At 37.9% G+C, this 20951-nt stretch overlaps 3 protein-coding genes across 7 annotated transcripts in view; 2 read left to right on the forward strand and 1 right to left on the reverse strand.

The window, feature by feature from the left end:
* Positions 1–20951, reverse strand: part of LOC116849352 — a 156287-nt gene that overhangs the window by 127017 nt on the left and 8319 nt on the right. The gene's annotated exons all lie outside the window — the stretch shown is intronic.
* LOC116849354 (lysosomal acid glucosylceramidase-like) lies at positions 59–3789 on the forward strand. The gene is made up of 9 exons (XM_032826429.1): positions 59–135; positions 678–890; positions 1010–1142; positions 1268–1418; positions 1543–1703; positions 1868–2271; positions 2515–2743; positions 2912–3025; positions 3149–3789. The coding sequence occupies exons 1-9, from the start codon at positions 96–98 to the stop codon at positions 3246–3248; spliced, it is 1545 nt and encodes a 514-aa protein (XP_032682320.1). The 5' UTR covers positions 59–95; the 3' UTR covers positions 3249–3789.
* Positions 13764–20742, forward strand: LOC116849355 (venom acid phosphatase Acph-1-like). Its single transcript, XM_032826430.1, has 7 exons — positions 13764–14477; positions 15780–15887; positions 16440–16705; positions 16922–17078; positions 17174–17297; positions 17386–17597; positions 18327–20742. Exons 1-7 carry the CDS (start codon positions 14385–14387, stop codon positions 18597–18599), a joined length of 1233 nt encoding a protein of 410 aa, XP_032682321.1. The 5' UTR covers positions 13764–14384; the 3' UTR covers positions 18600–20742.

Genomic DNA, 20951 nt, shown 5'->3' on the forward strand with positions numbered 1-20951 from the left:
TATAATATTACTTAAGTAACGATAAGATATAAAATTCATACATGTAGGCAGAAGAGTATTTAAGCTGTAGCTTATTCCTGATATAGTTATTTATAATGTGGCGCGTTATTATACTCATTGCCGTTTCAGTGGCAGGTAAGTTGAAAATTATTTATACGTACATTATCGGTTACATTGACTCATAGTCGGCAATAAAAAAATTGCAACACGTTTATATATGTTTGATGTATTTTACGAACAATTCTGTGGTCACAGCTTTCTAAATATTTATAAATCTAGATATAATTTGCGACATGTTACAACATGTTAATCTATATTACAATTTTTTATCAGAATTTAGAAGCGTGATTTGATATCATGAAAATAAGTTCTGATAAGACATCAGAAAATATTATTTCGGTTAAAATACACCAGAACAATTTTTATTCGATTATTTGAAGGCGATTTTGCACGATATGATTTTCATTATGATTATAAATTTTTCTATGAAATTGTGGATATTTCTACCTATCAAAGCATCCTATCAGAAATGCAAAGTATGCAAAACATAATAAAATTCTCAATTATAAGAAAATGTTAAATTTGGTTAAATTCGCATAAAAATTCGCCCAAATGTTCTATGCAACGTCGAAGGAGAAATATTTAATTCAATATATTTCTTTCATGAATATATGCAGGTGTAACAACGAAAAGTTGCGTCAAACGTAGATCGGAATCCACCGGAGATGAAGATGGGCATTATTGTGTCTGTAATGCAACGTATTGCGATACAACTCCGCATGTGTTCAAACCGCGCAATCTCGAAAGATATTTTCTAATAACATCAAACAAAGATGGACTACGATTTCATGTATCAAGCAACATATTTAGAAATTTTACTCCAAATGATTGTGAGTACTCGAAGACCACTATATTATTCGGGACAAAATCGTTTCTCCAACAAATTACAAGTACTTTCAAGCGTAATATGTGTCGTGCAAGTTATCACGAAAAAAACTTTTTAATTCAGTTTCATCGGGGAAAATCAGCGTAAATCGGAGACAAAGATATCAGGACATCATCGGCTTTGGAGGAGCGCTGACTGACTCAGCAAGCTTCAATATCTTCAGTTTGTCAAAACATGCTAATAATAATTTAATGAAGTATGACGAGAATACATTGTGTTTGAAAAATTTATCTCTAACTTAATGGCGATCGTCATATGTATTATTTAGGATATTTATACAGATGCACTTAAAAAAAAACCATTTTACATTCGATTTTTCAGGAGTTACTTTGGACCAGGCGGTATCGAATACAGTATGATCAGAATGCCAATGGCATGTTCGGATTTCTCATGGAGACCTTATAGCTACTTGATGGACAATGATACTTCCCTTTCCAATTTCTCTTTAACGAGGGAAGATAATTTTTACAAGGTTATATTAATTTATTTATCGTTATATTATTTTCGCTGCTGTAAGATATATCAAAGGTCATTTTTGGCCACGGTTAAAATTGCATTAAAATATGCAGTTCGTTAAATATCTAAATTGTTAATAGATACCGATAGTAAAGAAAGCTTTACGGATGAGAAATGGCAAAATAAAATTGTTGACACTGCCGTGGTCCCCAAGTTCTTGGATGAAAACGGATAACACTACTCTAAATGAGAATTCGTTACGCCCGGAATATCGGAGAGTATGGGCAGATTATTTCGTAAAGTAACATATTACAATATTTTTACTATCTACATTTTTATCTATTTGCAAAAAACTGACTGACTGAAATATATTTATAAATAGAGAATATTTTTATAATGCATTTATTGTGAGATACATAGAGAAAAAAAGAACATTTATCGTAAGTGATCATTGCTTTCTTATAGATATCTTGAGGCTTATCAAAATAATAGTATAGAATTTTGGGCTTTGTCAATTCAAAATGAGCCAGCCAGTTATCTCTATACTCCCTTCGAAATCTACGGACTACGTATGACTTCCAAGGCACAAGCCAATTTTCTCGTCAACTATCTATCGCCTGCTCTAAAGAAAGCGGGATTCGGGCATATTAAGATCCTCATAGGAGAAGAACAGAGACAATTCTTTCCTGAGTGGGCAGAAGTGATATTTCAGAACCAAAAGGCCAGAAACGAGACTTATGGAATCGCTGTCCATTGGTACTACGATCATCTTTATAGTCCAAATATCCTGGATAAAACAAAAGAACTCTTTCCGGAAAAATATATATTATATACAGAAGCGTGCACCGGACTTCTTTTTCACAATTATGGTTAGTGAAGCACAATTAGTTTATAAAATAAATTTTTTTATACTAAACTTCTTTTGTTCTATGATGAAAACATTCTCGTATTATTTTAGTAATTTAAAGAGAAAATATAAGTAAGACGAATAAGTAAGAAATAAACGAACTTGTGACATGTTAAAATGTCAAGGATTTAAAGTTTTACGAGTCAGTTTTCATGCCTATTGTAGGTCACACAATTTTGTAAATATAATAAATGGCAATTTACAGATAAACGAGTAGTTCTGGGGTCATGGTTACGCGGTGAGAGATATGCACAAAATATCATCGAAACTACGACACATTTTGCGTCTAGTTGGATAGACTGGAACATCGCTCTAGACTTGACTGGTGGACCGAATTGGCAGTCAAATTTTGTTGATTCGCCGATAATTGTCAACGCGAGCGCCGATGAATTTTACAAGCAGCCGATGTTCTACGTGCTTGGACACTTTTCAAAGTTCATATCCAATTAGTTTTCTGCATCTTTATTCAAGCTTACATGACGTACTTTTGACATCAGCAATATATTAAATTCTCTCTCTCTCTTTCTCTCTCTCTCTCTCTTTCACACTCATTCTGTGTGTGTTTCAATAATTAATCCTTTCAATTATGTTTTTTTAAATAGATATGTTCCACCGGGTAGCGTGCGAATTAGTTCAACTTTGGCAAGAAGTGAGGGAATTGACAGCGTCGCATTTTTCACACCCGACAATGCTACTGTGTTGGTGATTTTAAATCGGTGAGTTATACAAACGTGTATATTAATGTATACACGCTTGAAATAAGGATGTTATACATTTTAACATTTTTTACGACGCGTTGCAAACAAGTATGGACTATTTAAAATTTTTATGTCTTTCAGGAATGAGGTAAACAAGAAAATTTTGATCGAAGATTTCGATAAAGGGACAATAAAGATAAATGTCACTGCAAAGTCTATAAATACCATAAAATATTGGTAAATAAGATATAAACATACTGTAGCAATTGTAGTAGTGTAGCAGTCGTTATAAGTGTACACTCGGGAAACGTGAAGTCTGAAATGCAACTTGTGGAGTCGAGAGAAACGCTTCCCCTTCCACGCATCAATCCCCTTCAGTCGTGATCATTCGATTAGGCGTCAATTAAAGGAAAGAACTATATTGATGTTTTTTCTTCAATGTTTACAAATCATGAGTCTAAGTAAGTGCCTAAACCGCGAAATTTGCGGCGCGAAATCAAACAATGCAATCTTTGATCTCGCGCTTTGTAAACACAGAAGAGAAAACATCAATATGATTCGAGCTTTCTTTTCTTTGACGTTCAACTGAATGATTACGACTGTAGAAGAATGCCTCATAGAAGAATAATTAAAGAAGTTCCCCCGGCTCGGCTAATTGTACTTTAGACTTCATATTTCCTGAGTGTATATTTAAACGAATACGGGTTCATTGTTATTTAAAACTTATTTATCTGTAACTTATTTGTGTATGTGTGTGTTTTATATTAAACTTTGTTACTATATATTTTGTTTTATTAAAGTATGATATAAAGCGAATTTACTCTAATACGTGTTTTTTTCAAAGTCCTATTAATATATACTTATTTATTCTATTTTCATGTTATATTCTGCATTTTAATTGCAACTCGTCTTTCCCGTCTCTTATTTGTATCCGTTTACGCGTTGTTAGTTTGTAGGTTCGCAATTAATTAAAACTTTCACATAATTCGGGTCACTCGACATTAGAACTCTCGTGGAAAATTCTTAGCTCTCGGCCAAGAATTCGCGAGACGTGTCGTATTTGATGAGCGCCACGAGAGCGGATTGCTCAAACGCTTTCAATCTCGCTGAATGTTTAAAAGATCTCTCGCGTTTAATCCACTAGCTGACTATGACTAAAATATGAGCAAAAATAATTTAAACTCGTAAGGCGCATGGAGTATAAATTCCAATTACTTTAACGTGGTACTGTAATCTATTTCCTAAATGCTTTTTTAACGTATCTCTATCAAGAATATATATTTTTTATATAATATATATTTTAATATATATTTTTATTATATTTTTATTATATTAAATATATATTTTGAATATATATTTAAATATATATTTTTATGATAAATTGGTATCTGACGAGCCGAAATATCTGGCATTCACTTTTTGATTATTTTTTGATTGTTCAATTCATGCTATCGCAATCAACGTGATGGAAATAACAAGTTCGTAAGCGAGAAGAATCAAGTTATCAAAAATAACAGTTAAAGTTTAAAGTTCATTTCCTGTTACGAATACTTAACTAGAGCTTGTGCAAGACATGCTTTATCAGCAACACACACCCAATTGTCATGTAACTTACGAGCTATGTGAGTAAATAAGCGTGTAAAAGTTAATTAGTATATAACTAGTCTCTTCCAATTAGTTCTCTCTTTCCGTCATACACAATTGCCCGTATAATTTCTCACTTATGTTATTCTTATCACGTAGCGGGACATATGCCAGTATTCGTCTTGTCCGTCAACTCGATGAGCATTTGCTTCTGCGATCCGACAATAATACCGGCGCAAAGGGAAATCTCTTAGTAGAATGTGTCAGCAAATTCGAAGTCAAGCGACTATACGTGGCTTCGGGTGGCCACGCTAAATTCGAGCGATAAAATAAAGCTTGGACCGAGGAGTTATCGATGCTCGAAGGACACATTCGCGTCGCTTCCGCACGCGTATTATGTAGGTTACCAGTCCAAGGTCCTGCCTGAACCATGCACCGGGTTATCGTGCGAGCTCGTGTGCGCGCCAGGTAACTCGCTGGTACTTCCTGTGACCTATATATCCTGCTACTACTTCGCTGGTATTTACGGTAGAATTCCGCCGCGAGAGAGAGAAGATTCTGAACTATCTCTTTGGTAAATAACTCTGGTCAGGCTCTTCGATCTCTTTCGGCGAAACAAAGTGAACGATGGCAGCGCGCCAGTCGAGTGCAAGTTACTCGCCTCCCCCGACTCTCTTTGCAAGTAAATATTGATTGTTCTTTTGATATGAGGTGTCCCGATACAAACGGAATAAGTTATGGTGAAGTTCCATAATTTCTTAAATTAAATGTCTTCTGACCGATTTCAAGACAATTTCTGTAATATCTTGTAATCATTATTGCGATTTAGGGTCGACTTTTCTAATCTCTTGGTAAGTTAACTAACAGTTAAATCATATATCTGTCTTTGTCTAAATTGAAGGAAGAACAAAGGCAAATATATGATTTTAGTCATATGCGCGCACGAGTATTTCTCTTTAAGAAGCTTCTGCGTTATTGATGTTATCGCGGAGATGTTTTAAGTAGCAGTTTACTATATTGCTGCAAAAGTTGAAAAAATGAAGTTTAGTGAAGAAATAAGGTAGGAGATAACCAAAGAAAAAACGAAAAGCGATAACCAGAGAAAAAATGAAAAAGGGGACAGAGAGGAAAAGGGAGAAAAAGAGAGAGAAGTACGTTGGACGGAGGTGAAGGTCGAGGTTTAACGCGAGAACCGGCTGGCTAGCTGGCTGGAGCGACTCCGCGCGATGTAGCCTATCGATCTCAGGCGGATCCGCAGCGGTTCCCGGAGAGGAGGAAGTTGTTCCCGAACGTGCCTTCGCGCTCCACGACATCTGTCGATAAGTTATTCAATTCCGACGCTATTGGATTTCCCTTCCAACTCCCGGTGAATCCTCGGTCGCGGTCCGACTGCGCTCCTCGTGGTTACAGCGGCTCGACGGAGGACGAAATCATTTTTCGTTTGTCTCCTCGGCGCATGTGCGCCTTCAAAGTCTCGTTTTCCAGACGGACGATTTGACGATCGGACAATCTCAAGTTGGAGAAATAGCGAATGGAGCACGTGGCCCGACGCCGTCCGCACACAGTTGCATACGAGTGCATCGAGAAAAGAAGCGTTCGCGCGTCCATAATGAAATCGCGAGCCTGTGCTCCCGTGATAAGAAGCTCGCGAATCTGATTTGCGATGCTGCGGCCTCGCCCATTCATTATTGATGCCGTATGTAATGGGGGCTTCTCTTCCCCACGCTCTACCTCTCTGCCTCTCTCTCTCCTTCGTCGCGCTGCACATTGCACTGAGAAGACTGCACTCGCGGCGGATTAAAATTCATAGATATCCTTGAGAATGTATTCGAGGACTTCCGAGCACGGTAACGGTACTATCTCAAACATAGCTCATCGCTATTCTTCGAGCGACAACGGTTGCCGAGGGAGGTCTCGAGAAATTTTTGAAATACGCGAATTCCTCCACGTTAAACGTTGAATTCACGTTGTAACGGTGTCACTTAGCCGCTCCGGAGATTTCTATTTTCAGCACGCGCACACAATACTCCTCTACATCGGGTGTGCGAGTATCGGTCGTCTACGAGGCGCAGACGTGCGACACGTGTACGAGAAAGAATACAGGATCGCAGACGGCATTGCGCGGCAACGAGACAACAACGCGTACGCGTCTCGTAGGTCACGCGAGATGACCGATTATACGGCTCGGCAATCGCAGCTGTTACAAACGTTTCTAATATTTAATTGCGTGATTAGCATTCGGAAAGACGAAGAAATTAAAAGGCACGTTCGGCTGACTGACAGATGTACGTCAGCTACGGCCTCGCGCAACACCTCGTGGTTTCGCGGGTTTCTTCGAACTCATCTCCCATCCAAGAATCGCACGTGTGACGCGAAGGTACGGCACCAATCAGACAATTCCATCGCGATCGCGGTTATTTTTCTCTCTTTCTCGTTTTCTTCTTTTTTTTATGTTCTTCTATTCACGGACGAAACGCATTAGCATGCCGCGCTTGTGGAAACTATGTTTGTGTCACGCGTGAACAGTATATTAATAAGAGATCCGGTATTCCTGTTTCTCCTTTTTTTGTTTCTTCCTTTTTCCTCTCACTTCTGCCGGTAGATCATTCAAGGTCATCATCTGTGCGCAAAGCCACGGAACGAACGCGCAATCGAATAATCGATATCAGAGCGGGAGGAGGTAGTATCGGCTGCAAAAAGCGCGAACACCGCCGATATATCGCCGGCGCGAGATCCGAGCGGAAACAGGTATCCGTCGATGATGCCACGTGCTCCCATCGTGAATGAAATATTATAGATCCGAATCTCGCGAGCGTGTGCATAAATCCCGATGACTTTTTACGCTAACGCGAAGAAGACGATTTCCTAGCGTTTAACTGCACTGATGTCTTTTTTTCGAACACCGAATCGAATTTTAAAGAATGTCGATCGTGCACTGTGTCCTTGATATGCTATTTTCCAACATTTTGATGCTGATTTTATACAGTGTACTTTAATAGAATAGCTTAAGGATATTTTGACATTACAAATAATACGTATCAACATTTTTACAATTTAGCAGCATCACACATATATATAATATTATATATATATATATATATATATATATATATATATATATATATATATATATAACAGATATATTTAAATATCTCTAAAACTTTGACTATGTGTGCGTAAGCTACTATACGTAGTGATCGATTGTGAAACAAATTAAAATTATATCAGCTTTATTTCTAGCAACCTCATCTATTAAAAATACGTAAATAAGTTATTCATGCTGAAATTAGAGCGTGTGGTAATATTCTTAACGTTTATAACAATAAATGGGTTAGATATAAAATGTAAAAACTTTTGTGTATTTTAAGATTAAAAAAAAGCATGCTTTAGAAATGTCTCTATGATCTGTTGAAGACATTTTGTCTTTGCATATATCGTGTATTGCAAACTAAATTTAGACCAACGACTAGATTAAATTGAAGATATCATAATACTAACCAACTTAAGCGTTCGTCACGCGATCCTAGATGAAGATACGAATGATTTCGTACATGTTAATATTTATTAAGTTGTACATAGAGTCGTACATGGTAACATATATGATTTCGTTGACTGTAAATGTTTTGTTTTTCCGTACACGCTTTCATGCATGCACTAATCAGCGATTAATTTTCACATCGGAGTCGATAATATACTTCGAAATCATTTGTGAGTATAAATGTCACATTTATCGTGTCATAACCAATGTATCAATTTACAAGTTGAAATAATAATAATAATGTGGAGCAAAGAGCAAGTTACCGTGTTAATTGAAGCGTATAAAAAACGTGCTATATGCTGTAAAGTATCAAAATTACGTTGATTATGATATAATGATGTGGCATTTACACTCACAGATTTCGGAATATATCATTGGTCTCGATATGAAAATTGATCGCTGATTGATGCAACGTGTACCAAAAAATATAGCCTTCACAGTCAAGGAAATCATATATGTTACTATGCACGACTTTATGCACAAAAATTATCATAAATGTTAGCATATACGAAATTATTCACACAATCGAAGATCTTGTAACGAGCGTTTTACTTGGAGTTATTATTTTTGTATTAGCATAGAAATATCTTTAAATTACTTTATTATCTTAATGTAGCGATTATGTATCATGATATTATACCGCCTTCTCAGACTTATCGGATTGGATATGAACCGATTAATTCCTATTTTTAAACGCATCTCATATACACACATAAATGCGATTATTAAGATTAAAACATTTATATCGTAACGTAGTTAAGGCAAACATGTATGTGCAAACTGATATGATTTCCATGAAAATATAACGATTTAAGGAAGCAGTAAAAGAAATAACTAAAAAGAAATAACTTGTACAATATATATTTGGCAAGACTATACGTTATTGTTTAGCGAGTGGATATATTATGTGGAGATCTGATACACACTTTAATGTTCTCTTCGTAAAGGCATTGGCTTATAAACACAGGAGAGTATCCGACAATGAACACACGCATAGTTGAGATTCTTCCAGTATACTATATATTACCGGCTAGTTTCTGCATGTTTAGCGAATCCTTGATCTCTCAACGCGAAATAACTGTAATTTCGTATGACTGTGCATGTGTGTACCATGTAAAATATGTATATTTAGTGAATCGCTCGCTTGTGAATCTTGTTTGCGACTTATTCAGCGGTATTATATAGCTGCGATTTGGTCGATTGTTATTTCACTGTCTTGCGCGAGAAACTAGTGAATCAGATTGGAATTGAAGAATATCTAATGTCGCGGCTGATCGATTGTAAATGAGAGAAACAGACACATGGGACGCGTTATGTGTATTATTACATATCTCGAGATCTACGGCCGCGCATGTACAACATCGAGAAACACGTTTACAATATTTATTAGCCGGATAGACGGAATTAATCACAAAGTTCGCAGAACCGGTCGTAGATTGGATGATATTACAAACGGTTGACAAATGATTAATTGCATGTAGCTCTTATTACGTGCAGCTTTTATTTTTACTTCACTTATACACATCTACGTACACACTTCATCGCGATGACAATATCATTACTATTATTACTTGTTTTCTATTTATTCATTGAGAGGTTGCCTCGTGTGACAAATCGCGAAAGTCTTTCTCTCGTTTCCTTTTTTTGTCGTTTAATTCGGATATTATTTCACTACCTACAGCAGTAAGATTAATACAACTTCGAAAATTAATGCAACATTATGTTGCGGTACGCAGCGTGCAGAAAATTACGTGCGTGTATAAATAATCGCGAGTTTAAACGTGGCTACATCGTAAATTGATTATAACGACCACAATCGTGACCGGTTTATTCTTTTATTTCTTAATTTACATGTCCACATTAACATAAAGACACGGACTTTTATTCACGTCACACCCACAATTCATTCTTTATATGACATCACGAGCGTGATTTCTCTTTTTTTCTTTTTGTTTTTTCTTTTTTGCGTCGAGTTGAGTAACGCGCTTCGTTGCTGAGAGCAAAGTGTGTCTGAATGTTGATAGCTCACACGATCGTGTAACATTAAAAGCGAATAAATAACTGTAACATCAATATTAATATCGGTTGGGCTAAAATATTGTTTGAAACTACCTTTGCACAACAATAAAATGTCCTAAAAAAAGCGCGTGATATTGTGCCGGAGAGATAATGAAATTCACAGTCCATTAAACTTACGAATACATTTTCTTTACACTTTTTACGTAATATCATTATCTGCATGCAGACAAGCTTTTGTTAACTTTATGAGCTCAAATTGCAGATAATTCCCGTTTGCGTAAATATTTTTTCCCCCGCAGTAACGCTATGATATATTGTTATAGTTCGTCGTATTTAGCTGCTATATCGAGTCAATGATCAGAAAAATATGTTTTAACAAAAATTTCGCCGACAGTTAAAGTAAGAGAGTCTTTTTGGTTGACGAAAATATTCATCGATTTATTTACTTTCTTAAATGTGATAAATGATTGTGTAAAGTAAGCGGTCGCGAATATATATCGCAATTTGCGCTAAAGATATAATTAAGGTAAAGAAACAACCGGCATTAGAAGGTTAGATATTAAATGAAAATTATAGTGATTCATTTATGCAGTTGTAGGGAGAACGAAGGCCACGCGAAAGTCGTTCTCTTCAATACCCGCGTATTGAAATTACACGGTACGTAATAACATTTGATCTCGTTTAGCTGATCTTGCGCTAAAATAGCATTGACCTCAAGTAGGAAAAATAGAGTGATATATATCCTATTGTGGAAGATGTATCGATGAGATTATGCGTGATTTGCTTGTGATTTGTGTACGACGGTATAATATTACCTCGAGTATAATAATAGGTCGTAACATCTAATTTTGTAATTTGTTCGCGCGCAGAAGCTTCCGTATATGATGTACAAGAGAATAAAATTTCATCAGTTTTCTAGAATTTACGACTAATCACCGTAACCAAAGCATGTTTTGTACATTCGGGCTTCGCAAAAAAATGTAACGAGCAAAAAATGTAGTTTTAAGGCCGATTTTATAAGTAGGTACAAGCCAATAAACAAAAATGGTTATACGAATATAAGTATCTCCAAGAGACAAGAAAAGAAAAAAGAAAAGAAGAAAAGAAAAGAGAAGAAAGAGAGAGAGAATTTTTGCGCGTTTCGATTATAAGAGATTGATTCGGATTTGAGAAACAGTTAATAATTGCAGTTGTAATTTAACCTTTGAAACGCTTATTAATTTTATTTTCATGACTGTTAAGAATCCAAATTAATTAGACAGTAAAATTATATTCGAGAATATTTTGGAAAATCTCCTCGGTGCATGTTGATACCGTAGATAACGGCCGTGATAACGGCTTATATTTGCCTATCACAAATCATCTCTTAGATTTTTTAAATCGCCCAGTCATTCTTCCCTCTTTAATCCTTTTACCTTTGGAAAATATCTTTGAGATACTTTAGAGTATCCCGAGAAATTCTTCCCGAACTTCGCGTCTCACGTGAAAATCCAGGAGAGATGTTCTTTCGCGTGAGAACGCTGAGTGTAGGGTCTGCGATACGAGTCTGATTAGAGTGTAAGCGCGTACGATATAATCACTTAACGACTTATTTCTTTACAGCAGTTATTCATTACGTATAATGACACTGTGACTATTAAACCACTCGTGTCCATCGCGGTCGCGTGATTATGAAATCGCACACGCCCCATTCCCTGGCAAGAACTCGCGAGCCAATCGTGCAATTGTAACGTCGGCTAACGTCAACGTTGATTACAAATAACATCAATCATTGTGTCAACGATGCGTTGGAAATGCTTCAATTGTTAACGTCCCTCAATGCGAGAAACGCGGCTATCGGCCGTTCGATCACGGGATTCCTCAGTGAAATATGTGTGTGTGTGTGAAATCATGATTGACTTTTTACACGTTACGTAAATGATTCCAATAATGTGGATGTCTAATCGTTCCGCTAATTAGCTCAGGAATCATCGCTAATCGCGCAGGAAACAATACGATCAACGTCCAAACTAAAAATAAAATAAATCTCCGATTGCGCATGAAACCTCTACTTTTTCTTAACAAGCTCTATTTTCCTTGTCTTTATGAAACAAATTAGAAGGAAAATTCACTGCATGCGGTTGAATCGGCGAGAGTGGGCGCGATTGCACCACGGAATTTACCTCTAACGACGAGAAAAGAATGCGTCAGATTGACTATGCTATTTGCGCATACAGTCTGCCATTCGGATTGCCCACATGAGTCATCAGACGCTTTTGACTTTTCATGAATCATCTGAAATAGCATTGATTGTGATGTTAACAGAAACCTTCAAGATCGTTGATTATCTCGAAAATTGCGAGCGCAGAGGAATCGTGAGAATAGAAGCACGAATAGCGTATCGATTCGCTCATCTTGAAGAAGAATGCTTGTTCGCGCTCGAGCGAAATAATTCACTCCAAAGATTCACGAAGAGTAATGTAAATTACATGAACGATATTTCTAACATTTGCTTTTCGCTGCGAGTCGTCTATACGTGTGAGTTCAGTGACTTTTGTGTTATTTAGTAAATCTATTAAATTCAATGTACATTTTTACCTTAGAATTACGAAATGGAAGAATTATCGAGATAGATGATAGAAAATCGTGTTGATTCTGCGAAACGAGATAAAACACTCGATAAGATGAAGAAAACATATTTGTCAGATAATTCCGGAATAATCGCAAAGTTAAACCGTGTTTCGTGTATAATTTTCAAACAAATAACGTACGTCGGGACGTCGAATGCGATTAACAGCACACATGCTAAATCCGCAGCACGGTAAAGATCGAAATGAATACGGCACGTTGTTCACAAAAATTGAATAGACTGGATATCCTTGGGATTCCGATTATATGATCGCGCTAGTCGATTTTACGGGCGTCTACACTTGGCACAACATATAGATAGCATTTTAACGTGTCGATATACATCGTAGAAATATCGGTATTTGTCGGAATTTCAAAACTATGAAGAGGAACTCCGACGCGTAGTTGATGTTTCGCAACACAAGAATGTATTATCGGGAGAAGGATTACTAGTTTTACATTCAAAGAAAGAATCGTGTAACATATACGATCGAGAAAGATATTCTGGGACAAGTAGGTGGTGCAAACCAGGCTAATACAAACCAAGATCCAATTGTTAAAACGAAATATACAGCGAGATGCAATACATGAACGGGCAAGAAGTGAGAAACAAAGAATTCTGAAAGAAACTTCACAAGCTAGAAAAGACATCGAAGAAACTCGTAAATTGCGCTTTTCACACATTTGTAGGTATGTTTTTTTTACGCGCGCGCGTGCGTGTGTGTGTGCGTATGCATGAGTATATAAACCAAACTGATTGATAAGATAAATTTAACACATATATAAGTGTATGAGAAATCGTTTTTCGTGTCGTCAGGAGAAAAAAAGTGACGAAAATTGAAGATAGAGGAAGTAAAACTCGTCGTGAAAAACTAGTATTAAAATAGAAACATCGTTTTTCTATCTCTGAGCTACGTTGAAGAATGCAATAAAAATTTCTCGTAAAGATATCTCATAAAGATATCTCGTTCATAGTAATGAGGATTTTCACATCAATTATTCGACTTTTCTCCCTCATTGTCAATCAATGTTGATTAGATATCATTATCACTCCTTTAATATTTTTATTAAACTATATCGAAAGGAAAATCCTTTCTTCTTATCTCTTACTTATTAATAGTGTAATTAATAATCTTGCTAAATTATATACCGATTAGAGCTGAAATTTTCGCGAGGAACGAAAGCAGATTCTGCATTTAAGAAGAAATTTCCGCCGACATACGATTGCTCGTCCGTATTACGATTTGTAAATAAAATATCGTCTGACAGGATGCGCGTACTCATTGTAAAAACGACCGAGGATTCGAGCGTCAGTGCGGTTTTACATGGGTTTTCTGCTCTTCGACTACGCGGCCTTCGAGGAACGAGACGATCGACGTCAGGAAAAAGGATCAGGCGTCGCTGAGCGGGGAACTCTGCGATAAAAATCGTTGGAATTGCGAGCCTGTTCGACTGTTCCTTATCCACCCCCACTCACGGGTGCCAACAGAGAGGCGAGAGCAGAAATATAAACACCACCGCAGATTGTGTCGTGAAATCGTCGATTCCGAACGCGGCTGTCGTCTAGGCCCAACTAGAGTGTTGAAAGTGCTCGATTGGTTTCAAAGTGCTTTTGAAAACATCGCGAAAATGTTTCTGGTGCAGTCGGTGATTCTCAGCGCATTTCTTATCGGCCTCGCTGCATCCGCTAATTCCGACGTGGAACTGCAGCTGCTCCATGTGGTAAAGAAATATTTAATTTTTTTCGTAGATTCGTCTTCGTGTGATTTGAGAGAATTGCTTTGCCAAAAAGAAGATTGTGTGAACCGCTATAAAAGATACAAGGAAAGTCTTTAAAGACTTCATTTCTTTGGTAGATATATAGACAAAGTGATACACAAATATACACTTTACCAATTTTTTCGATATTAATATATATTGTAAGAAAAATAGCCGTAAGTAATTTTCCAGAAAGAACTAAGTGAGAAGAAGACAGTGGTTGTCGAAATATAATAAAATAAAATTTGAAAAAAATATGCTTCATTCTAGATATAAGCTGATGTTATGCACAGTATGAAGTTTACGTATATATGCCATATTGATTTCTTGTTTACTTCCTATAAATATATAGAGAAAACCTTCATTATTTTTTTTACATTACATTATTAAGGAATTAATCTATTATATCGCCGGCAATTGCTTCCATCTATTTCTGCCAATATCTAAGCAATTTTTAATATGCGATTTAATATTACTACAAAAATTATTTTATTGTATATATCGCATCTGTAAATCTAAAATATTTTGTTGTTACTGAAATATTTCTAAATTGATGAATCTATTATGTATTAAAGATGGATACTTTGTAAAGATTAGCAGAAGCCTTTACGTAGGCTTGAATTTAAGCCAACATAAACCTTGCTTAGGAGCCCTTGCCAACCTTTACGATGTCTGCGTTTTTCGTATATGGTAGACTAATTAATTTCGTGAGATAAGAGACTTTAGCAACAACTTAAAAAGATGTAAATTACTAAGAAAAAAGTTAAAATTTATTTTGTTATATCTTCGCAACCAGTGCCGTTTCCCACTTGATTTTCTCTTGGTATTACTTTTAATTATCATCTCAACAATGTAGGATCTCAACTTTGATTAATATCAAAGAAATCGATAAAGTGTCATATATTTTTATCATATCTTCTTTCAACTTTTTGCGAACGTGCGATAAAATCATGCCCGTATGATATCCATTTCTTCTGCGGGAGTGTAAAACGAGCGTCCGTTTTAAACCGTCCTTTATCAAATAAATCAATAGTACACTCGCGTAGTGAAATGCGCAGATGTGAGTTTTGACGTCGAGAGAAAGAGAAAAAGAGAGAGGAAAGTTTCGAAAAGAAATTAAAAAGTTACGGGCAAGTGATCATCTGCCGTGCGAGACAAGTAACAAAACATTTGCATTATCAAGACCGTCGTCTGCGCGGTGACAGTGATGATAATAGATGACGACAACGGCGTAACTTATAAGTAAGAGTGTTCTCTGTTTCGAAGGTATTTCGCCACGGGGACAAAGTGCCTCATCGTGAGTACCAAAACTACCCCAACGATCCGTATCGCAACCATTCTTACTACCCAATGGGAAACGGCGACTTGACCAACGTGAGTAGAAACCACGGCGATCGATATAGGACGCCATGCGTAATTAGGCGTGTCGGTTCGTTCATTAGTTTTGCTACATTAGCGATTTCATTGCTCGACAATGCCAGAGACATCGTACATACGAGACGTCCATAATGATAACTTACGGTACCATCGGTGTATCGTCGTTACGTAATATTCTTGAGACAATAAATTTTTTAGAGGTAGATTAAATAACATGGAATTGCAAAGACTGTTTTTTACACTGTTTTTGTATCTGTTTTATAGTCCCGTCGTTACGTAAAGCGAACGCGCGAGCGTTCGAGATTAATTCCCATCTCTCCTAATGCTTCGAGAAAAAATGTCCGCGAGATAAAGAGCTAGATTATATTAAGTCTGAAATTTCTATTAATTCCGCCCTGTTCCGAGCTACTGGAGATAGAGTTATTCTTAAAGCTGAAAAGAGACAGTCAGATCTAAAGAATACTCGCGCGTCTCTCTCCAATATCCGCTTCCACGCAAGTCTACACAAATCTGTCCGTCTAAATGTGTAATATCTCTCGTTGTAATTAGCAAGGCAAGATGCGGGAGTACAAAATCGGAACGATGCTGCGCGAAAGATACGATCAATATTTCGGCCCAGACTATTGGCCGACCAAGATCTACGCCCGATCCACAGAGGTCCCGCGGACCCAGCTGTCTCTTCAGTTAGTCCTGGCGGGATTATTCCCGCCCTCCGAGAGGCAAACCTGGAATCCGCACTTGCCCTGGATTCCGGCGTGGACGTTCTTCGTGCCGTACGAGGCTGACAACCTCTTGTTTCCGCATTACTGTCATCGGTGGGTAACTTTACAGAGTATTGATCGCGGAACGATAACAGGCTCGAGAGGATTCTTAAATCTCTCGTCTCCGAGTCATACACCGATCTCCGTTCATACTTATCCGAATCATAAATGTCTTTCTCTTTTATCTCGAGCTCAACTCCGCGCGACGTCAATAACGTTCCTCTGATTTTTGAATCACGCGATTTATTCTCGGCTATTATTGACTTTTAGATACAAAGAAGAATACAGGCGATTTCTTCAGCTAGACAGCACGAGAAAGATGATCAATAAGTACAAGAGCGTAATGGATTATTTAACGGACCACTCAGGTAAACTGATTGACACTACGGGGGCGGTTAGCCATATGTACAATCTATTGAAGGAAGAGGTAGGTATCCGAACGCGTTTCAAGTAACAGTAACAAATCGAACGAAGGGAGCACGTTTATCCGAATTCTCAGATTTAACGCAAGATTATTTTCAGGCCGCGCAAAACCTGACGCTGCCAAGATGGACGGAGAACATTTTCCCGAACCCGATGCAAGAAATAATAGAGTTGGACTTCAAACTTCGATCATACACGAAGGCCTTGAAAAGATTAAATGGAGGTTAGCACAGCTACTGCATAATCCATACTTTTTATCATACTATTTTAAAAAGGAACTACAAAATGTCTAATCGCAACGCCGCTGGCAGGTATGTTGTTGCGCAAGATGGTGGACGACATTCAGGAACACCGAGTGGGAAAATTGTCAAGCGACAAGAAAGCTTTCCTATTCGGCAGTCACGAAGTCAATGTGGCTGCCTTATCTTACGCTCTGGGAACGAATGAACCAACGATACCTGCTTACGGTTCTACGATCATTTTGGAAACTCATCGCGACAAGAAAGGATCCTATTACGTTCGGGTACGTTACACGACATTTGTCACGTCCATCAAGTAAATTATTCGAGAATTAAATCGATTTACGCTGCTAAATTTTCGCAAAGAGTGCAGCGAGAGTAGAAATATTTGGAAAGTTCAAGATATCGATGGGTACTAATAGCACATTTATTTAAATTGAAATTCTCTTGTTCAAATAACATAAACAATTGCTTCCATAAGAAAGCAACTATGTGTTTTAGAAAAATATATAAATTCCTCATTTGAAAGAAAATTTATTAGATAAAAATATGTATATTAGTACAAGTAAATATGTTACTACACTGAGAGAAAAATTATCTTAAAATCAACAAATATTTCCTTGATGGGTGCCATTAACATATTTACTTAAATCTACATTCTCTTTATTTAAATCAAATATTGTTTATTTAAATCAAGTAAACAATATTTGATTTAAGTAAAGAGAATGTAGATTTAAGTAAATATGTTAATGGCACTCACCAAGGAAATATTTGTTGATTTTAAGATAATTTTTCTCTCAGTGTAGTACTCATGGAATAAGTATTTGTTTGCTTTTTAGAATTTCTCTCAGAGTGGCCAAGGACAAATTCTAAGATACAAAATTTAAAGAAAAAAGATTGACTCCCTCTTATTTTCATCACTTCCTACATATATTTTTTGTTCTATGGCGATAATACTTGAAGTTTCAATATTTGTCAGGGATTTGTATCATTTGCGTATCTCGACTCTGCAGGTCTTACTATGGACTGGCGTTACCGAACAACTGAACATCCAAACGATCCCCGGCTGTGCGGAGTTATGTCCTTTTGAAGAGTTTCTTAAGATTGTAAAGGACGTTCTGCCAAACGACGACGAGTATTACTGTCGGAAGGATAAGACAACGGATGAGCTCAAGCCGAACGCGCATCATCGATCATCGGCCGCGAGTGTCGCCGACGATAGGATCTGGCGGCACATCTTCCTCGTCGTTCTGCTCGCGTTCACGTCGAAATTCGTGCAGAAGTGATAAACATATAAACGGAAATCCTCGTCGTATACTAAGGAGTATACACGTGTACGTTCCAGGTATTTATTTATTTCGGTACTTTCGCGCGATTAAGCAAAGTAAAGGAGCGGCGACGTGATCCTTAACCGGGGGAAATAGTTGCGAAAATAATCAGCGGCTTTCGCACTGGCCAGTATCCCCGTATCGGAAATACCTTAGCGAACTATGAGAGTACCCGAATAAAGCCCAGCGCGAGGTTGCGGCTATGCATTTCACTGCGTACGTTGCGGTTATCGCGCTGATGCATTTTACCGCATACGTTGTTATACCGTCGCGTTGTATACGAACTCTGTACATATGTAAATAGATGTAGGTATACCGATCTTATTTCGTAGTCGATATCGCGCGCAGCCATATACATTTCAACGCGAATCCCTCATTCGTGAACACATGATACCACAAACACAAGAGCGAGCAAGCCGGTGTTGCACTTAGTCGATCGTTCGTAGATGTGCGTAATTAAACATTGTAGACAGAGGTCACCCGAGATATCCACTGACATTTTTCACTGCCGTACGAGCATCTAGGAACCATCATTCGGTCGCGTTAATATTAGCATTCATTTTGAGCAGAACACCATATTTATGGACATACACTGAGATCAATAAAGATCAAGTAATAATACATTGATGGAGTCTTCCGAAATACACGTTCCCTGTCCGCCCAGTGCATCATTGCAGATATACAAGGTAGACACGGTTTACCATACGCAACCTAACTACGCGACAAAAAGTAGGTTGCGTATTAAATGTGCAATTAAATTGTTAAAGGACCGCTGATGGAATAGTGCAGTGAGCAGAAGCTGTATAAAGTATATAAGCGGCAGTTTGACAAGTATTTTAATGTCACAGGTACACCGTGATCGGATTAAGCTCTCCATTTGGCGAATGTGAAATTGGAGCAAATTCGAATCCGAAATGAACGGACTGATTCTCCTATTTTCGCCGAGGTGAAGAGTTCAAGAACCTGAACGCGGTTGCACAGTTAGCCCCGACGTTTCGCGTAGATGTGCGAGGTAGAAATAGACATCGCGATTTCGATCGACGTATCCGATTTAGAGCGCCGTTAAAATTGCAAAAGAGGAGACGGGAATTTATTCCTACGTGACATTTAATATTTACGGCGTACTAAATCGCGATGGAAAAAGCCTGAGAAGCACCGTTGCCGCCGTCGCCGCCGCTGCGTGATTCTCGCGCGATCCTTCGCCGCCGCGTTTTCCGCTCGGCGTGGAATCAAGTATCTCGGCGCAGATACGGAGGGGTCCCTGCACTTTCGTTACGGTGATTCACCTTGCGTGGCGAAACCGCGAATGCGTGTGTGCATCTGATGCACTCGTTACGGAGCATGTTTCGTATCAAGTGCGTTATTTACATAACGACGGTTCTTGACAGCGTGTTGCACAAGGTATCATCGGACAAATAACACGCTTGTCTTATACTCTCCTGCTATCTAAGAAAATGAATATGTCCGACAGCCGCGGATTAAAACGGTATAAAAAATTAACGCGACGATCCCCATCTTCCGTTTTCTTCTTTCCTATTTCCTTTTGCGGCGATTCGCTATTCGCGCCAACATAAAACGTGTCAACGGCAGCGACACAAACTCTGTGTTAAATTATTTTGGAGGGAATGTATCTCTTCTCTTTCTCTCTCTCTCTCTCTTTCTCTTTCTCAGCGACTCTGTGACTTTCTACTTCCTGATCGTGTGTTTGATCGGATTTCAATTTGAATTCACGCTGACTCATCCCCCTAAGAAGAAAACAGAGCGCCGGAGCGTTCTGAATCAAGGAAAACATTTTCAGCACGATCACGATATTTGCGAGGCAAAAGTGCCGCTGGCACAGTCCGGTGTACTCTGTACGATTCGATAAGTGCTGCATATAACCGCTGCACTAATTTACACGAAATTGTGTGCACACATAAGTTGCGTATACGTATGCGTGTGTATGTGCGCGCAAGTATGCCGCTCAATTTGAATAATTAACAGCGTTGAATTATTAAAGCTCGAGATCTGGAAGGCTCGTTAGCGTGATCGGAAACGCCAGCTCGCTACTTGTATTTACTTAACCCAAAGTACTTCCGACATCTAATACGAGCGTTTGATTTTGAAATCTTATTAAAGTGAACACATCTACCATTTCCTAAAAATAATCTCGTCGAAGATATACAGGGTGTTCGGAAAGTACCGGGACGCCCGAATATCAGGAAAAATATAAGTTTTACAAAAAAATGTTTCAGACAAAAGTTGTGGCGTTTAAAAAGATGTATTTACTGATCACATCAGTTTGACCTTGGGTTGCGTAGCGAAGGTCAG

Source organism: Odontomachus brunneus, unplaced genomic scaffold, assembly GCF_010583005.1.
Source record: "Odontomachus brunneus isolate Ranch 3 - 2012 unplaced genomic scaffold, Obru_v1 Obru_scaffold_113, whole genome shotgun sequence".
NCBI lineage: Eukaryota > Metazoa > Arthropoda > Insecta > Hymenoptera > Formicidae > Odontomachus > Odontomachus brunneus.